At 41.3% G+C, this 20692-nt stretch overlaps 1 protein-coding gene and 1 long non-coding RNA gene across 2 annotated transcripts in view; both read right to left on the reverse strand.

The window, feature by feature from the left end:
• LOC146500239 (dual specificity calcium/calmodulin-dependent 3',5'-cyclic nucleotide phosphodiesterase 1A-like) overlaps nucleotides 1-3660 on the reverse strand; it is a 54009-nt gene extending 50349 nt beyond the window's left edge. Inside the window, exon 1 of the mRNA XM_085135738.1 lies at nucleotides 2394-3660. Within this exon, the coding sequence (XP_084991864.1) occupies nucleotides 2394-3127 (734 nt within the window). The 5' untranslated portion in view covers nucleotides 3128-3660. The remainder of the gene's footprint in view (nucleotides 1-2393) is intronic.
• LOC146500233 (uncharacterized) overlaps nucleotides 1-8410 on the reverse strand; it is a 262037-nt gene extending 253627 nt beyond the window's left edge. Inside the window, exons 1-2 of the long non-coding RNA XR_014869840.1 lie at nucleotides 8338-8410; nucleotides 7914-8207 (exon numbers count right to left, since the gene is read on the reverse strand). This is a non-coding gene — a long non-coding RNA (uncharacterized LOC146500233). The remainder of the gene's footprint in view (nucleotides 1-7913; nucleotides 8208-8337) is intronic.
• Nucleotides 8411-20692: the final 12282 nt, after the last annotated feature.

The following is a 20692-nucleotide window of genomic DNA, read 5'->3' on the forward strand; positions in this document are numbered from 1 at the left end:
TGTAATCTGCAGTCAATAAATCATTAAGTCTCTGAAGCTTGAAGAGTTTCTGTGTGGGAGTTACAAAGTTGGAAAGTAATGCTGAATGGATGTGAATACTTATGATTTTTTGGCCATCTATCCAACTAAAAGAACATTTTGGATGAATTAAGCAGAAAATTATGTCCTTCTGTGTTTTTGGAAAAGGTGGGAGCAGCATACTTCAGGCTGAAGAGGAGCAGGATTATCCAGAGCATGCATCAGAGCCTGATCTGACGGTACGATTATGCATCGGTGGTAACAGTCACGGATATTTGGATGTCTGTGAAGGCACCGTGAATGCTGATCAAGACACGTTCAAGGTAAAAAGAAAGTAAACACATATCAAGAAAACAATAAAAATAATCTGGTCTTCAGCAGATCTTAAAATTAGGCAAATAAAACCCCAGATGAGCTACAAAACATGACAGTAGTTTGCTGGTCTGGAGCATCGGGCAGAACAGAGCATATCAACACAAACAGCTCATACCACTGGTCAAGCAAGGTGGTGGTGGTGGTGCAGCTACAGGACCTGAGCACCTTACAGTTACTGAGTCAGTTACTCTATAAACTCCTCTGTTTACCAAAGTATTCTAGAGTCAAATGTGAGGTAATCTGTGCAACAGCTAAAACTTGTCCTACACTGGATCATGCTGCGTGACAATCATCCCATGCACAGCAGCAAATGTACAATAAAATGACTGAAAACGAAAAGAATCAAGGTGTTGGAAAGACTCGGTCAAAGTCCAGAACTTGGCCTGATTGAAATGCTGCAGCTGTAGCGATAAGCTTTGATTATACTTTCCGCATCCGTGAACCTACAAGGGTCCGTTCAGGTCAGAGTGATGGAAATTCCATCATCAGATAATCAGTTTGAAGGTCTGTGCCGATGTCTGAACGTCTGCCACTGTTTTTGAGACCATGTGTACCCATCCACATAGACTTTACAATACAGTGCGACAACTGCACATGGGCCTGTGGAGGCAGACTTCAAAAAAAGTATAACAGCAATGGCTACTCAGCCACCATCTGCAGAAGGGTTATAATCAAAACTGTGCCGGCTAACTTCAGTGAACTGAAAGAGCATGGTAAAGAAGAGTAATTCTAAAAGCTACTGAATTTTGGCTTTTGTTAAAACAGCAGCCACACTGTGTGACATGTTTTGTGCTGCTGTTCATTTGAGCTTGAATTTACCTCATTTTAACATCTAGTAAGAAGTAGAACATTTATCTTATGTCGTAATACATAAAAACAGACTGACAGATAACTGCCAACTCTTATGTTCATACCAAGGGGTGCAATTTACAGTCACCAGTTAGCCTAACGTGCTTGTCTATATGCTCTAGGAGGAAAAGCCACACAGGGAGAACATACAAACTCATCGCAGCTCAACAGGAGGCTCAAACCAGCAACTTCCTGTTGTGAGTTGCAGTTCTTGCCATAGTAAAGGTGTGGTTAAACACATAGCTTTTTTTATATATTACAATAATAAAAATGTTTATTGTGTGTTATATGGACGATTTACACAAAACAAAAGTGTACATATTTCAATTTGGCAACTTTAAACAGCAGTCACTTAAAATCCTTACTTGGACTACTAGGATTCATTGCATCATGCCTACAGGGCATTCACTGGTTTGAAATGCTCAGTTTAGGAGCATTTCAAAGTGTGTTGTCAGATTTGTCAAAGAAAGGATCCGTGAGTGATGATGAGCGCAGTGTGATGAATGAGGCTGTAATTCACAGACTGAAGCATCAACAGGACATTCAAACATTTTGTGTTCGCATGCCCTGCCTTCATCCCTGTCTCTGTTTTCATCCATCTCCCTGCTGATGTGTCTTTCTTTGCTGAGAGTTTGCTGCATCGCAACGCTCAGTTGTTACCATGGCAACAATGGAGAATCCAAAAAAAAAAACACGCTGGGCTCTTTTTTGTTGTTGTTGTTGCTGCTTTTGATTTGTTTTTGTGTGTGTGTGTGTGTGTGTGGTCGCCTCAAATTCAAACAGATGTGGCGAGGCTGTTCCGCTGCAGCGTAGGAGTCAGCCGCTAAGAAAGAATCTGACAGACAGACAGACGAGAAGCTGTGATTTCATCAAACACACACACACACACGCTCTCTCTCCCGTGTTAAGTGATGTTGCACGCCCACCGTTCCCCGCTCATTTTCTGTCATTCGTCTTCCCCTCCATCGTCGGTCCGTGCCAGCATCACCAAGGCAACCGGTCGACCGCACTGATGCCGTCCCCGAGGCTGTCAGTCTTACAGCAGCTCACGGATCCTCACAGCGTGATCACCAATTATCGATAGTGCTATTGCATCAACACACTGACATTACATCATCAGCCAGCTCACTGCGTGATCTGTGTTTACTCACATTCCTCTGAGCCGGATCAGGACCTGGTTGTTGTGATTCTGCTCCAGAGCGTCCCCAAAGTCCTGCACCTCTTCAGACTGCTGTTGCTCCTTCTGCTCTTCCTCAGTCCGTGACATCTCCTCACGCTGCACCTCCTCCTGCTCCTCCTCCTCCTCCTGCTCTCGAGGTTGCTGCTGTTGCTGCAGCTCCTCAGTCTGCTTTACCTCCTCCTCCTCCTTTTGTTGTAACACCTCACTTTGCTGCACCTCCTTTTCTTGTTGCATCTCCTCAGTCTCTTCCTCCTCCTCCTTTTCAAGGTGCTGTAGCTCACTTTCCTGCACCTCTTTGATCTCTACCTCCTCCTCCGCCTTCTCCTGCTCTTCTTCCTGTACCTGTTCCTCTTGATGCCCCTGTTCCCCTTCTGGCTTTAGCATCTGCTCAGACAGCCCGTCCTCCTGCTGCTTCAGAACCTCCTCCACCTTCTCCTGTATTTCCCACTCATGCGCTGCAACCTCCTCTTGTTCTAGCTCTTCCTCCTGCCCATACACATCTTCAGTATCTCCATCCTGTTGCTGCACTTTCTCTCCCTCCAGGTCTTCCTCCAGCGGACGGACCTCCTCCTGCTCTTTCTCTCCCTCTCCCTCCTGGTCCTTCACTTCTTCCATCTCATGTTCTCCCTCCTGTTGCTGCAACTCCTGCTCCTCAGCCTCCAGCAACTTCTCAGGCAGCTGCGCCTCCTCCGCGTCCTCGTTCATCTCGGTTTGTGGCAGAGCTCACCGAGCAGAGTTCAGTCTCTGTGAAGTGTCCGGACGTCTCTCAGTCCGACAGAGTCGTGAAAACATCAACACTGATCGGAGCCTTCAGTTCAGCGAAACTTCATCCAACTTTCGGAGATGTCACCTGACGAGCCCGGCCAGTCCAAATCGCTGATTTCGGACTGATTGGTAAGGGAAGTGGAGGGGTTAAAGGTCACGAGAATTCGGGAGGAGACAAAACAGGGAGCACAAAAACAACAAAACACGTCTCACAGAGATCTCGGAGCGCAGTGCCAGCTCTGTGCGCCGACACTGCAGTGACAAAATGATCCCACTGAATGTCCCAGAGCATCTCCGTAGCAACGCAAGGAGGAAGCCGACCAGCAATAAAGATGGGATAGAGTGAGGGAGAGAGAGAGAGAGAGAGAGAGGAGTGATGGAGGAGTACAAAAGAGAAGCAGAGAACATTGCAGTGCGTTTCCGTGGTAACCCAACAACGGTTGCCAAGAGTGATGGAATTCTGCAGCCGACAGACTGCCCTCCTCCTCCTCCTCCTTCTCCTCCACCTCACCCTCTCCCAAATTCAAATGCACATAACTTTATGCTCTATTCAGACACAAACAGCAAAGAGGCACATTAATCTGTCCTCCCCTCACTCACCTGCAGTGCCTGCCAGAAAGACTGTACAGTGAAATGTGTGTGTGTGTGTGTATGTGTGTGTGTGTGTGTGTGTGTGTGTGTGTGGGTTTTTTTTTTGAAACAGTGATGATGTAATGGTCCTGAAAATGAGAGTCACAAATCCTCTCCAGTCAAGTGGTACGATCTCACAGTCGGTGTAAAGTGCTAATGGCTCCCTCTAGAGGCTGAGATGATTATCACAGCCATAATTTCCTCATGGAGGTAAGATTTTAAAGCTTTAAAAACAGCAATATTTCCTCTGTCTTTAGCCACACAAATGTAAGGACATGTTTCTGAGTGGCCCTTAAGTTTAAGGGTCCAGTATATATAATATCTCTAACAGAGGTTCCCAAACAGTTTCCTGGAGGAGGAGGCCAAAATCCAATGGCCAGATGTGACATGGGAGTTTGCAATAACTGTATAGCATTAGTGTAATTAGATCAAATATTATGAATTCACGTTCAATTTGTTATCCACATCAATTTTCCTAAAAAAGTGTTCCAGTGGTAATTTGGTGGGAATTATGTGATCACGATAGATCAAAGTTTCTGGTCATGGTCAAATAGTCGGCAAAATACCCTCATAAAATGTGACATACCTAACCATATAATCAAGCAGAGGTCTAGCCACAATGGTAAATGGACTGCTTTTCTACTCTACTATACAACATGCCACAGTCACCCAATCACACCCATTCTCACAAGCACTGACTCTAAACTGAGTGCTTTTCTGACGACATTCACACACATTCACTGATGTATCTTGCACAAGGAGGAGCCAGGGGATCGAACCACCAACCTTCCGATCAGTAGGTGACCTGCTCTACCTCCTCAGCTGCAGCAACCCCATGGCTGTACAATGTATGTTAAATCAAGTTGGAAATTTCACCAACCCTTATGGCTGCTTCTTGGTCTTCACATGCCAAGCAAGTTAAAGAGCTACTTAGAAAGCAAACATTGATCACCTCAATTGAGCACTAGTCTCCACCACAGGCACCAAAACTGCTTGGTGGATTGTGTAATAGTGTGCAGCAGGGGTGGCAAAAATACAGAAATTCTGTACTTAAGTAGAAGTACAGATACCTATGTTAAAAATAAAGAAAGTAAAAAGTAGCTCCTCGAAGGACGTTTCTACCAGCTATTTTTGTGTAAAGCTAACCGAAACTTGTGTTATATTAATGTAATAATAAAATAATATTAGTAGATAGGAATACAAATTTTAATTTAAACTAATTTTTATTTCTAATTGTACTGAGCTTGAACTTGTTAAATAGAACATGAGCAAAGAAAAAGACGGAAAATAAAAGTAACTTTATTTTCTGTTGCCTACGCTGCAGAGAGTGACTTTGTGTCTAAACAGCAAAATGACGGTGGGGGCGGGGGAACCCTAAAATCAGTTGTAACGGCTCATTATGGTGAAAAGAATCACAGCTCACGATCATTTCTATTCAGCACTCCAGTAGATTTTCTTAATGCACAGACTGAGATCAGCTGACCTGCTGCTGCTGCTGGTCTGAGGTTTACTGCTCTTTGTAGATTTACACAACTGAATTCAAGGAGATGTAAGTTATAAATTGTCCATCCTCTACACTAACAGAATATTTTTTTTATTAACATTATACTGAATAAAGCTGGTCCGAAGATGGAATTCAGTGAACGAATCTAAGCAACGTGATGTAACCTAACTCTGACCATGAAACCACAGCCACTGTGCACCAATTGCACACTTACTTTAAATCCATCACAGTACAGCAAAATAGCCTGTTTATCCTGCACTAACCTGCAGAGTATTACTACTTTCATATAACACAGTCAGTCTACCTCAGTTTGATTTACAGCATGTTTCACTTAATGTGACACATGCAGACCCAATATCTGATTTAAAAACATGAGGACTTACATGTAAGCTTTAAATTTCCACTTTATCAAGTCTTTCTCCTTCCTCTCCTGTCCTGTCTTTCTTATCTTTCTCCATCGCTGACTGAAATGAGCTCACTCTCTTTTCTCTCCCTGTGGAATCAGCTGGACTTTTAACTAGCAACACACTGTATGACAACTGCACACAAATTTGTTTGTGTTTTTGCTGATGTTTGTTGAAATTAGAAACGCTGAATTTAAAATTACCTGCTACAAAATGTTATTCCCTTAACGTTTGCTCCTCTTCTGTACTGCGACCTTCAGTTGTTCAGGTGTGTCAGAAAAACAAACAAAAACAAAACAACAGCTAGCTCACTCTGACTATGGCGGATGGTGGGTGCATTATCCAAAGATAACTGCTAACTTAGTGCAAAGTTATATGTTCATAACAAAAATCGATGCAACAAAAGTAGAGCATAGACTTCTTGAACCGGTTATAGTTCTACAGAAAGCCTCATTATTTGTCAAATAAATCATCATCATAAGGCTGCCAACACCATGGCTAGCACATATACTATAGTGCCAAAAGTATTGGGTACTCATCTGCTTTCACACACATATGAACTTGAGTGAGTTCCCATTCTTAATCCATAGGATTTAGTATGATGTCACCCCACCCTTTGCAGCCTTTCCACCCTTTCCATGTGGTTTAGGAAGGTTTAGGAGTGTGTTTATGGGAATTTTTTACTATCCTTCCAGATGTTGGACGAGAAGTCTCCACTCTAATTTATCCCAGAGATTTTCTTTCAGGTTGACGTCAGGACTCTGTGCAGGTTAATCTTCCACACCACGTCTTCTACACTAAATTCACTCTATGTCTTTATGAGAATATATAGAATTTAAAAAATCATAAAGATATTTATTACATCTATTAAATTGAGTCTTTTAACATGGGAGTTTGTTGGGAATGGGTTAGGGTGACAGAATTTGTCACTGAAGTCACTATGTTTGTTAAGCAGGATTTCTTCTCCCCTAAATGTCTGCAACAGGTCCATTTTTCATCCCTGCATGCATCTTACGCAGCAGCAACATTCTTACCAGGTGTTGTGGGTTTTCAAAATGCAGAGGTTGGTGGGTCAACACTGCACCTGCTCCACATTTGATTCACAGCTGAGTGACCTGATGAGGGGGGAAAGGAAAAGCCATTGGTGATATTGAAAATACTGAGTTTGACAGATTTTTTTTTATACTTTAAAAATGTGTTAAACAGAGAGTTTCTAAGTGGAATCCTGTTGTTTTAGAGTCTGTCCATGCTTGTGAGGTGAAGGGTAGGATTATAATAACTGTGTCCATGTTCTCCAAATGAGCTGCTCTTGTGGTTGTAAACAAGCCCTCAGGGTAACAGTTTTCCCTCTGATTGGCCAGCTGGCTAATTGACTGTTAATGGTTTCTTCACTATAAGCACCAACGCTAAACAGACAATTAAAGATGACCATGTGGGTGACTGGAGGAGTGTGTGTGTGTGTGTTTCAGTAATATATTCAGCTTTTTGTTTGTCAAAAGGCTTTTTAGGCAACAAGTAGCTCATGAACGGAGCTGAGCAACATGTTAATTAACTGTCAGACAGACACTTTGACAAATATACAGTTTTTAAACCATCTGACTTTTATTAAGTGGACCTTAAAGGTCACTTTCAGATTTTAAAAATAGATTCTGTTTATCTAAACTTTATGTTTTTTATAAAAAAAAATATTTTAAGAAAGACAAAGCTGGAGCAAAGATGTGGAGTCACTAAAGGTTACACAAGACCTTTTTACAATCACATCAATATGTATTTGGACAATAAAGTCATTTTTATAGCTTTGCCTCTGTACATCACCACAAGGGATTTCAAATCGAACAATCAAGATGTGACTGAAGCGCGGACTTCAGCTTTTCTGTCAGCAGCTTTTATAACAGTATTTTTATAACTGTTAGAATTACAGACATTTTTATACAGAGTCCATTTTCAGAAGTTCAAAACCATTTAGACAACTAACTGATCGGCAGTTTAATTGCCAGATGAAGCATTTTTTCCAGTTATTCCATGTCAAACTCAGAAGATGAAAGCTGTTGATTCAAAATATTGAACTCTTATGTGGTATGCATTCACTGTAACTCTCATTGTGAGGTTCAAAGAGATGTCCATGCAAGTGGAAAAGACTGTTAAATAAATGCAAATACACCACTGATTACACTCAAGAACAAGAAACCTGTCATGGTCCCCGTGCCTGCCCAGCCGGCCTCACAAGGCTACACTTGTGTTTTTGCTTTCTCTCTCTCTCTCTCCCCTATCTCTCTGCCTGGGCGGAGCTCACTGCTGGCTCCCAACCTTGGCTCACACACCTGTTGGCGATCAGCTGATTTCCCAACTACTATTTGAGGCTGGGCCACAGATCTTCTCATCGCTGGATGATTGAGCTACTAACGTTAGTCTCTCGTCCCAGCTCCCGTGGTCTTGTACCTTTACGCCCTACCTTCGTGACTTGTGAGTGATTTTTCCCTTTCTTGTTCCAGTTTACCTTCCCAGACCTGTGACCTCCCAGCTGTACGAACGTGAGCGAGTGTGAGAGAGAGAACCTTCCCCTAATCCCTTGGAACCCTGGATTTTCCCCGTCACTGTATATATTATCACACTGGTGTGTAAATAAACGGTGCTCTGAGACGTCAACCTGTTCTGTGCTTGAGTCCCTGCTTTCAGATTGTGACAAAACCCAGATTAGACCATATATATGTATATAATAGGTGGATGGAATGGTTCCTGTATAGTGATTTCTACTCGAGCACACAAGAACATGTCATTCACACATTTATACAAGAGCTTTCTATCTGGCATTCCCACTCACTCATGAACACATCGGGATCAACTCAGCGTTCAGTACCTCGCCCAAGGATACTTTGGCATGCAGAATGAAGCAGTCAGGGATCAAACCACAAGCCTTTAACCTCTGCTCTACCTCCTGAGCCACAGCCATAGGAAGTGTGGAGAAGGAAAGAAAATAATCTGAAATATAACACATCATCTGTAAAACACGAGGCAGGCAATGTTATAATATGGACATGTATGCGGCTGCCAGTAGAATTTGATAACTTGCTGTTTGCTGATGATGTGATAGCTGTACTCTCTGCTGAGATTCAGCCAAATGCTGTAAACTGATCAGATGGCACTTCACAGTAAAAATGGATGATGAGCCAAAGAAAACTGCAACATCACCCAAGACTCAACCCAGGTGAACAGCTTTTCTTGAACGCAAAACTAGATGCAGGGACCCACAAACAAGCAGCACCTGAAGATGGCTGCAGTAAAGGCCTAGCAGAGTATCTCAGAGGAAACACAGTATTTGGTTAGTTTGTCCAGATAATGTTGAGCCTCTAAAAAGGGGATTGTGGGGATACATATAAAAATGGCAACAATTAATAAAATAAAATGTTAACACAATACTTTTGTTAATACCCTCGAATCAAAGCTGAAAGTCTGCACTTCAGTCACACTTTGATTCTTTGATTTAAAATCGACTGTGTTGGTCTACAGAGGCAAACCAAACAACAATTCTCTCACTATCCAAAAACCTATGAACCCAACTGCACTGTGTTGACTTGCCTTTGCTCTATTAGTAGAAAATTATGAGAGATAACTGATTTCATGTAGCACACTTAAGTTTGTTAGTAATTTTTAGTTCTTTTCTTTTTGAACATTATTTAGTTCAGTTCAATTCAGTGTTAGCACCAACTCACAACAAACGTTGCCTCAGTGTATTTTGTACTGTAGGTTAAAGAGAAAACCCGGCAATCTTTTTAGCACTTATCTTATAAAGTCACACCAAACATACAAAAGACTAAATATGACAAGTCTTACTAACACTCTGTTTTATGAAATGCTTAAATATCAAGTTTATCTAATTACACTCAGCAGCATAGTTTGTGACCCAAACATTTTATCAGTAGTCTATCCAAAGAAGTCTATGTTTAAATGATTTTCTGTTTGACATATAAACGTTTTTCATACTCATCACATGGATAATTAAAAAGATCTATAATTTCGTTTCTTAAAGAGGATGGTACGGGGGAGGTATGGAGAACTAGAAAATGACTGTCTGACCTGAAACTTTCTGAACAAGCGAGGCATCACGAGGCATCACTGTCACTGCCGTCTTTCTGTCCAGGACCGAGCAGAAGGAGCCCATTGTTAGTCGTAACCACAGAAGCAGCAGGAGGAGGGAGGAGGCTCCAAACACACGGATGCTGTGTATATATTTTTACCTTTGTAGATACATCTTCCTTTTGCTTTCATCCACATGCTGCTCAGTGTGGCTCTGTGGCTCTTCCCAGATGTTGTTAAGCTCACTGACTCTCTCAGGCGAGTGGAGATCGTTTACCCTTTCAAGCAAGTGGGTCCTTGATGAGTGTGTGTGTGCTTATGTGTGCATGTTTTTGTATTACTAAGCTCTGAGGGTATAAATCTGTATACACAGTGACAAGCTGGCGTCAGGTCAGGGCAAGCAAGGCAAGCAGTACTTGTCTAATGAAATCTAAAAATAAAAATCGTTTAAGACATAAAATGAAACCAATCCCTCTCCTTTCATCCAAAACGGTGTTCTGTCATGAAAATTCTTAAAACTTCTTGAAGCCACTGAAAGCTGTATGTCATTGATTTGTCATTGTAACAAATTAGTTGCCTCTTACTTTATATCTTGGCCAACATGTATGACGTTGCGGAGTTAAGGGCTTTACACACAGGTCATGAAAAATACTTCAGACTCATATATTCTCTATGCAGCCATTCACAGTGACAATGTGAATTCACTTTTTTTCTGAACCAAGTTCCATTTTCCAACTTCAGACCAATCAGACCACTGCATTTGGCAAAAAGTGCTTCTGTAGCTCAAAATACTCACCAGTGCTGAATATACAAATATACAAAATTCTCAGATGTTGTTCCCAACAAAATACCCCACTGACAACCTGAAATAAACCATGAAATTCTTCTTGTTACAATCGGTTGGTGCAGACTGCACCTGGTCAATAATGGCTATTAGAGTCCAGTGTAAACAAGTTTTTTTTGGTTTGGGAAACTAGGGAAACGCTTATTGACTGAGCAGATGTCACCTTGCATTTTGTTTTTATTTGCATCCTAAATATTTTAGAATTGAGTGCAAGGGACAACAGCTCCTTTGTGCACAGAATACTCCACATGTTGTGTCTGGTAACAAAACCTTTGAAACATTGAAGGATGCTCCACACCTCAAGTATCCACATGAGATCAAAGCCAATTTTAGACAACTTTTGCAATTAGACCACCTAAATGTTGACAGAAGTGGACTCACTGGTGGATTTTTCTCGATTTTCCACAGGGTGACGTTCAGAAATGCTGGGTGAAACTGACATTGTTTTGAGTTTCTTGTCATTTGCTGCCCTCTGCTCTTTTATACACAACCTTCATTCTTGCTCTTTGACAATCCAAATTGTGAACACATGCAAAATAAATTTATTTAAATCTATCTCAACAGTATAGTGATAGTTGTTATTCGTTAGATAGATAAATAATACAGGAATTATTAACAACAGCCACAAAACTTTTAAAATGAAAGCATTAAATATTTTAGCAGTATGGCCTCTAACTTTCTGCTCCTTACTTCAGATCAAACTGAGGTTATTGTATTCGGGCCTGGAAATCTTAGAAATATGGTATCTAACCAGATTCTTACTCTGGATGGCATTACCTTGGCCTCCAGTAACACTGTGAGGAACCTTGGAGTCATTTTTGACCAGGATATGTCCTTCAACGCACATATTAAACAAATATGTAAGACTGCTTTCTTCCATTTGCGCAACATCTCTAAAATTAGAAATATCCTGTCTCAGAGTGACGCTGAAAAACTAGTTCATCCATTTATTACTTCCAGGCCGGACTACTGCAATTCATTATTATCAGGATGTCCAAAAAACTCCCTGAAAGGCCTTCAGTTAATCCAAAATGCTGCAGCAAGAGTCCTGACAGGGACTAGAAAGAGAGAGCATATTTCTCCTGTTTTGGCTTCCCTTCATTGGCTTCCTGTTAAATCCAGAATTGAATTCAAAATCCTGCTCCTCACATACAAGGTCTTAAATAATCAGGCCCCATCTTATCTTAATGACCTTGTAGTACCATATCACCCTATTAGAGCACTTCGCTCTCGCACTGCAGGCTTACTTGTTGTTCCTAGAGTATTTAAAAGTAGAATAGGAGGGAGAGCCTTCAGTTTTCAGGCCCCTCTTCTGTGGAACCAGCTTCCAGTTTGGAATCGGGAGACAGACACTATCTCTACTTTCAGTGTCGGGGAGTAACGGAATACATGTACCGCCGTTACGTATTTAAAATACAAAATATGAGTAACTGTATTCCGTTACAGTTACCGTTTAAAAAGGTGGTATTTAGAATACAGTTACTTTGTTGAAATAAATGGATTACACGGCGGTACTTCCCTGTTTCATATTGTGGCGGGTCAGGACTGTTTGGGTTTTGTTTGACAGCTACGTTCTGTTGTTCCAGGTAGCAGCATTATGGTTGCCATGGTTAAAGGGTGACGCTCTCTCTCTGTGTGTTTCCTTGGTGAGAGAGCACCTTTTTGTTGTTGCTGTGCTAAGCTAATAGGCAGAATACTACAGTCATAGCTCTAAAGAATGTAGCCTCATGGGCAGTGTAGTCCGTGCTGCAGGGAGAATGGACTGCCATACACGTTATGTGTCTGTGAGCGAGGGAGGGAGAAAAAGGAAAAGTACGAGCTGTCATCGAGCAAAAACGGGAGCTGGAAACATGTAAATATAATAATAACCACTGCAGCCAAGAAGAGTGCCTGACGAGCCCAGTTGTAAGTAAGCTATTAAGACTCGACTGTACGCTGTGTTCGTGTTTTCCTCCGAAACAATAAGTTCCGTTGGAGCAGCCTTTCAGCGCCTCTCTCTGTCTCAAACTTGACCCAGACAACAAAGTAAAGCTAGTTTTCAGCTATGAGCCCAACACGGAACCGATGTATTAGTCAGAGGTCCCTTTACTACGGTTTGGAGCCACGGAACTCCAGCAATAGTAATAAATCACAGCAATAGTACATTCATGTAGTTATAAAAAGCATGATAATATATTAAGTAATCCAAAGTATTCAGAATACGTCACTCTCATTGAGTAATGTAACGGAATACGTTACAAAATACATTTTGGGGCATGTATTCTGTAATCTGTAGTGGAATACATTTTAAAAGTAACCTTCCCAACACTGACTACTTTTAAGATTAGGCTTAAAACTTTCTGTGAAAAGATTTTACTTTATTACCTCTATGTTTAGCTTATTTAAATTGCAGAGTAATGCCTGTACATAGCGTGTCAGCAAATTCTTTAGCTGGAGCAAAGTGATCACATGAGGAAGTTGCTTAAGTTAGACAAACACCCACATGTATTGTTTTAACCCACTACAAGATCGTTAATCAACTTGTTCCTCTTCGTCTTGCAAGCTTGCATCCTGTGCAGCCTCGTATGCAAGCAGCAGATAAGAAGTTGTTTTTTCCTAACTTGTACTCCACCCATGAGTGTTACGTGAGAGGACAGTATATAATAAACTCTGAGCGAATGCCTGGCGCGCTTTGCCTACACTTTCTGTAGTCGACGGAAGGTGTCAGGTAATCGTCCATGTACATGAATTAACTCTGGGCCCGTGATTCTTTGCTTTCCTGAGGTTTTTCTCCTTACATTTCTTGGTCCTTCGAGCCGGATTTGGAAAAAGCAACTCAATTGTTGTGACTCCAAACCAGAGATCTACGCTGTATCCTGTCGTCATTGGGACCCCGCACCGAGGTTTTTTGACACCCTCCTCCATGGAAGGAGTGGCCGGTGTTCTTATCAGTGGTCCACGACGCTGGGATCCAGTGAAAGACCTCAAACATAGATGGAGAGATCTTGGAAAGGTAAAAGAATCCACTCAATCACACTCGCGTAAAACAGAAATAGGTTTCACCCGCCGAAAGGGTTTGACAGTCTAATCCACTGTACGGATTTTAAAAAATACGTGTAATAAGGTTAACCCACTGTAAGGGTTCATAGGACTAATCCGCCGAAAGGATTTTAAAGTAAAACACGTTAAAGGTCTCACCCGCCGTAAGGGTTTAGGAGTGACCCGCCGTAAGGGTTTAGGAGTGACCCGCCGTAAGGGTTTAGGAGTGATCCGCCGTAAGGATCTGCGCGACTGTGTATAAATGTTTGTGTGTCGGAAGTAAGTTAATTTTTTTGACAGCACATTAAGTTGCTGAACTACTTCCATTTTTACTGTCTTTTTATTTACTGTAAGGAGCTCAAGTACTGGTGACAAAGGGGAAAGGTTGGGTTTCATCCCATAAAACTGCCACCGCTTCCTGATTAGCAGGGAGTAGAAGGGCGTGTCAGCAACCACCCCCGCGTCTCGTGCCAGAGACGGCTCTGCAGTTGTGTGATAATGGGTAAATCAGCCCACCAAACTCACTGCTGACGAGCAGTGGCTAGAGAAAAATGTCCAGGCGCCGGACAAATGAGTGTTTATACATGGAGATCAAAGTAGTTTAAAGTAGTTTAAAAAGGGTTGGAAACAGACCCGACTGAATAATGAAAAATAAACGAACGGCAAAATTAAATTACAACTTATCTTTAATGTATTCATACTAATAATAGCAAGGATAACAACCTGTAAATTGGTGTTAATGATAAAATAATATTAATATGAAGAGGCACCTCAGTCAGTCATGATGTGAGGTAGATAATTGTTGAAAGTAATCTGCATTAAGCTTAGGGTTGCTCAAATTCAGTACAATGACAGTAGATGAAGTAAAATAGGTAAATATTTGAACTAATTAAGTGCATAGAGGCACTGGACCTGCTTGAAAACCTGTCATCCTGGATGAGACTTTGCTGAGATATAGAGCAAACCTATAATAACAACTAATATGCTGAACCCTGTATGAAACAGCTGTACACTACATGACAGAGAAGCTGAATTGAATATGAAAGTGCAAGTCTTTGCCACTGTGGGGTAAAGCACGCAACCACTGTGTGAGGTTACGTTTTGGTTTTTTCTGAGCTGATGAACAAGCTACACATTATCAGATCAGGAGCTGGCTGAGAACTCTTCAAAGAGAGGGAAACAGAACTATGATAACTGTGATAACTGGAGTGTGCAGAGTTTCCGTGAGCAGTTTTCCTGCATCTTGACTCATGTGTGTAGAGTGTTCATAGCATCATGTTTTTGTTTATTTGTTTAGGAGGGTTGAAAAATAGTTAAATAAACTTGTGATCATATTTATGGATCACCATAGCACATGCCATTGGCCAAATGATTTATTTACGCAGATGAAAAAAGTGAGTGTGAATGTGTCTGACGTCACAGTGTTTTTTGCGCTGTGTAAAAGTAATTGCCTCCGATTGTGAGAACGGTGATTCTGCAGGTCACCAGCTATTGTAAAGAAAAAAAAAAAGAGTAAAAAATAGACAAAATTTACATTGTAGATGAAAAATAATCATAGGAAAAAGGTTTTGTGTTGCTCAGCCAAGAGCAACTACAATCTCATTTTCTGCTTTTAAGAAAGGAGAGTTCACAAAAACAGAGAGAGAGAGTTGTGTGTGTTGATTAAGCAGTGATAATAATAATGAACATGTCTTAGATTGTCACTTTCAGGTGACAAGCAGACCTGAATCAATTTTCCACATGCAGCGGTCGGAAAAAAGTTATAGTTTAACATCATTAGAAACATTCAGGCCAAGTTTCTGGCTAACTTATTTACAGCACCATGTGTCTCTTAAACTCACAAGCGAGCTCTCACTCCTCCCTGAAGACAAGGAATGCAGCTCCAAAGAGCAATGACATGGCAGATAAAGAGACAGCAGCAAAGTCCTGAGCAAAGACTCCCGAGCAAAGAGTCCCAGCAAGCAGCAGCAGTGTGGACAAACAGCATTTGAGAAGAAGAGCAAACCCATCATCCTGAATGATTGGATGAATGGCACTGTGTTCCCAACAAGCTGCAAATTCACTGTTCATGTGACAAGAACGTTTGAGGAGAACTGAGGAGACTGTTGGAGTTTGACATTTGCCACTTTTGGAGAAAATGGCAAGAAGAGACAGTGAAACACAGGACAAAGCTGAAGGAGAACTGCCTGCTATTGGACTGTTGAAGTGGGAGAGGACAACAGTGAGAGGAGTGGTGAGAACACATAGGAATTTTGTTGTTTAATCTGGGAAATCAAAATTTGGGTTAGAAAACCTGGGAAAAACAAAACTGACTGCTTAAGTGGGAAAATTGTGAAGGAGTCTGAAACACTGCAAAAAGAAACATATACAAAATCACACACACACAAGCAGAACATGCATTAACCCTACTAACACTTCCAAACACAAGAGAACTCATGAAGATTAGACAACATCTTAAGCATGTGAGTCAGTTTATCATCTTGTCCAAGTCACTTAGTGTGATGCAAAGACCAATGGACTCATAGCACATTAGTTACAAAATGATTAAATATAGCAGAGAAATGTGTAGGAAAGGCAGCTTTAAGAACATGCCCTGCTGGATATGCAGCTCCACAGACATGTATTAAACCTGCCTAATAACACAAACACACATGCAATGAAAATTAGCTTGTTATCTCTCATCAGTGTTAAAATAGTGTGAATTTGATAGACACTTGTTATCAAATGCTGAATTTATCCAAAAATAAAAAAAAAATTGACTCTCTAGGTTGCAGGACAACAGTTTAACTTTTGTGGGGAAAAAGATTCTGGTTTGACCAACCAGAAATCAGACAATAAATTTAGTTGTTAATACAGTAAATTGGGAGATGTTTTCTGCTTGATTGATGCAGCACAAGTAATTTACTGTATGAGGGAAATTCTATTTTTGTGATAACATTTTGAACATGCATTTCTGTTGTCCTGTCATCTTAGTGGGTTAATGGCTGATATGCAAATTAGTTGATCGTTCTTAGATTGAGGAAAGGTGACTGAATTCTAGCACGAGTGAATGAGATGTGTTGGAGTTTGTTAGAGTGGAGACTCTAAAACACTGAGTTTCCTGTTTTGATGTGTGAGTGTATCCTGTACCTAGATACACAACTCTGAATACGTCAGAACAAACTTCTTTTGTGAAGTGCATGACAACATGTCACATGTTTTATGATGAAGGGAAAAAGGAAAACTGAATAAAATGTGTGTGTGGCCTAAATGAGTGAGAAGCACAGATCTGGGGATTAAACTCATAGCTAATAACATATTAGGCTTATGTTGTGTGTTGTGCAGCTGATGGTTGGTTCGGAGTGAATCTAGCTGATAATTTTTCTTTTGTTGTGAAGTTGAGCCTGCCAATTAGTATGATGGTATGATAAACCATGCTAATGGCATGATTTACCCTCCTGAGATGAGGAGCATGTGTCATGACTTAACAAGGCCTTTTTATTTTGATACTTTCACAGTGCACTGAAAGTTTTGTTTGATAATCTCTGTTTAAGCAGATCTGCACGATTAGAAGCGCTACACGATACGTCGTCAAGAAAATTGTTACAAGTGAGTTTCTCCACATTAAAATGGGCTCAGGAGAAAGCCACTTATTTGGGACGATTGGAAAATGAGAGTCCCTGCCTAAAAAGGATTCAGCGAGGTAATCCGATCTAAAATTCTTCTTTTTTTTCTTTTGAAATGACGTCATTTTGCTGGGGGTGGAAATCAAATGCGGCGATAGTTTCCACTATCAGCAAAGTAAGAATGAATGAATGAATGAATGAATGAATAAATGGAAATAAAAACAAACTGACTGACTGATAAAACCTGACAAGACTTGACCACGACTCAAAGTTAACCTCCACCTAGACAGGACAAAAGGGTGGATGAATTTATGTGTTTCTTTTTACAGGAGCAGAAAGATGACAGCAACATTCGAGGTTGCATACCGATTTAATTTTTAAATGCCACTTTCTGTGTTTGTGAATCTACCAGGGGTGTGTTATTCATGGGTTTGTGTTGCTCACAGAGATTACTGTGAGAAAGAGTGTATACACCTGCGCAGCGTTAACATTTACATTTCTTTTCTACAGCATTACAATTCTTCTTGTGATTTGATCATGTGATTTATACCAGAACAACTAGTTAATGTTTTTCTACTACAAGATTTCTGGTTTTATGTGTGAAGAAGCTGTGTTTACAGGTTATGAGTGGTGATGCTGTTACACTGTGTTTTAGGGAAAATGTGAAGGTTATTTTGATTGAGCCAGTTTTTAAGCAAACTTAATATGCAAATCACACTAACATCTTTTATTGCAGGATTATAGGTCCGAGGTGGTGCTGCTCCAGAGGGGGAGATGCCCTGATGTTGCCTGAGACATGATCTAGCTAACCTTTTTCTTTAAGACAGGAATCTGGTTTTGATGAGTTGACTCATGGGAGTCTCCATGCGTCAAGAGGAGGGGCCCAGGATTAACATGAAACAATGAATTAACATTAAACTATATTTTATATGATTTTTGCAGCGATTTGTGTGATTAACAGTTCATTCAACGGGTATCAAACCTATGCAAGTGGTGCATCCATGTTCAGATGAGGCTTTGATGGCCTATAAGTGAAGTTCACTGAACTAAAGAATGTGGTTTGATGATTGTTGACATGCTCTCCAAATAGAAGTTTTTCCTCCTAGCAAGGAAATACAGGTGCAGCAGTCATCTCCTGAGAAATCTTCAGAGGCCCAGTGAGAAGCAAGAACCATTCCAGGCATAGCTGACAGCCCAGGCAGTGGTTGAGGTCAAAGGTCGAGCTGATTGGGGCCCATCATGAGATCAGACTTTGGAGCCACAGCAAGGACCACGAAACTGTGTTGGAATGAGAACTGTGCCAAGGGGGATTTCCAGAGGCCAACAGAGGAGATTGTGGACAACAGACGGGCACCTGAAGGATGAGGGGAGCGTGCCAAGCTCCATCGACAGCGCAGAGGGAGTCCGAGGATGACATCATGATTCTGTGAAAAGCACAGGAACCAGAAGCTATGGTTGTGATGACAGCAGTTTCCTATGAACATCACCTAATGCTGTGTCACTGTACTGTGCATACAATGACACTCTGAAGACTGCTGGGATCATAACAGCAGTAAGATAACTGGACCCAGCACCCTTTCCACAGAGGGGTTTTTCTGCAGTAGAAGAGTCATAGGTATTCCTATCACAGGACAGAAAGTTCTCCACGCCCTTTTCCCATGGATAGGGACTGGAAAACATGCTGGAAAAAGATTCGGCTTGTTCCTCAATGCATCCTGCAAGGTCAACGAGGGACATAACCAAGAAATGGACGCTCTCTGAATTGCTGTAATGCAATATCGTGTAGCACTGGACATGATCCTGGCTGAGAAAGGAGGATTGTGTGTCTTATTCAACACCATGTGCTGCACCTACATACCAGATAATGTACATTCTTTAAACATGGCTTCAGATTCTAAAGAGACTGTTGATCGGCGTTGGAGTTTTCCTGGTTTTATTTTACTTTATTATATTTTATTTTATTTTGCTTTTCTTTACTTGTGTTATACCTTGTTTAAAGGCTGTAATTTCACAGATGATAAGTTTATCACTCACGCAGATGTACCACAAACCGATGAAGATCATGAAGACTTCTTTTCCTATTTGTTAAATGAAGATGAAGTGCAACTAATTATGTAGTAACTGAAAATGTGAAAGACAAGTAGTTACTTACTGATGACTATGATATAGACTCTGATACAAGTATCTAAGTTGCCCATAAAAACCAGCAAATGCATTCTATGATAAACTAACTGAAAATACATGTTGTAAAAATTTATGTCCTGATAAATGATATGCGTTTTGCCGTACAATTCAAATTGCTAAACACAGGCTGGAATGTGAAAAGATTTTACTTTATTACCTCTATGTTTAGCTTATTTAAATTGCAGAGTAATGCCTGTACATAGCGTGTCAGCAAATTCTTTAGCTGGAGCAAAGTGATCACATGAGGAAGTTGCTTAAGTTAGACAAACACCCACATGTATTGTTTTAACCCACTACAAGATCGTTAATCAACTTGTTCCTCTTCGTCTTGCAAGCTTGCATCCTGTGCAGCCTCGTATGCAAGCAGCAGATAAGAAGTTGTTTTTTCCTAACTTGTACTCCACCCATGAGTGTTACGTGAGAGGACAGTATATAATAAACTCTGAGCGAATGCCTGGCGCGCTTTGCCTACACTTTCTGTAGTCGACGGAAGGTGTCAGGTAATCGTCCATGTACATGAATTAACTCTGGGCCCGTGATTCTTTGCTTTCCTGAGGTTTTTCTCCTTACACTTTCCTTTTTGCTAAAGCATATAGTTAGGGCTGGATCAGGTGACCCTGAATCCTCCCTTAGTTATGCTGCAGTAGACATAGGCTGCTGGGTGTCAGGCGTTGTGTGGTGGAGGCGAGGAAGAGGGAACCCAAACGCAGGACTCGCAGGTAGGTGAAGCTGGGTGATTTATTGATGACGGAATGAACACACAGAACAGAGGAAGGACATGGCTGGCTGGACGACTGACTGAATGAACGAACGAACGAAGGAGGACTGACTGGCTGGCTGGCTGACCGAATGCTGGCGGAAACAACAACATAACCTAAACATCATCAATGACACGACAAAGCACGAGTGGAAACAGAAGACTTAAATACACAGACTGATGAGGATGATAATGAGAGACCGGTGAGTACACAGCTGAACATAATCTGGCTAATGGCACGAGACGAGGTGACACAGGAACAAACAGGAAATGAAACAGGAAGTGGCAAAATAAACTGAACATGAACAAAACGGAAAGCACTGGGTCACTGACCCAGGAACCCTGACACTGGGGGATTCCCATGATGCATTGAGTTTTTCCTTTCCAGTCACCTTTCTCACTCACTATGTATTAACAGACCTCTCTGCATTGAATCATATCTGTTATTAGTCTCTGTCTCTCTTCCACAGCATGTCTTTATCCTG

This window comes from Neolamprologus multifasciatus, chromosome 16 (genome assembly GCF_963576455.1).
Source record: "Neolamprologus multifasciatus chromosome 16, fNeoMul1.2, whole genome shotgun sequence".
NCBI lineage: Eukaryota > Metazoa > Chordata > Actinopteri > Cichliformes > Cichlidae > Neolamprologus > Neolamprologus multifasciatus.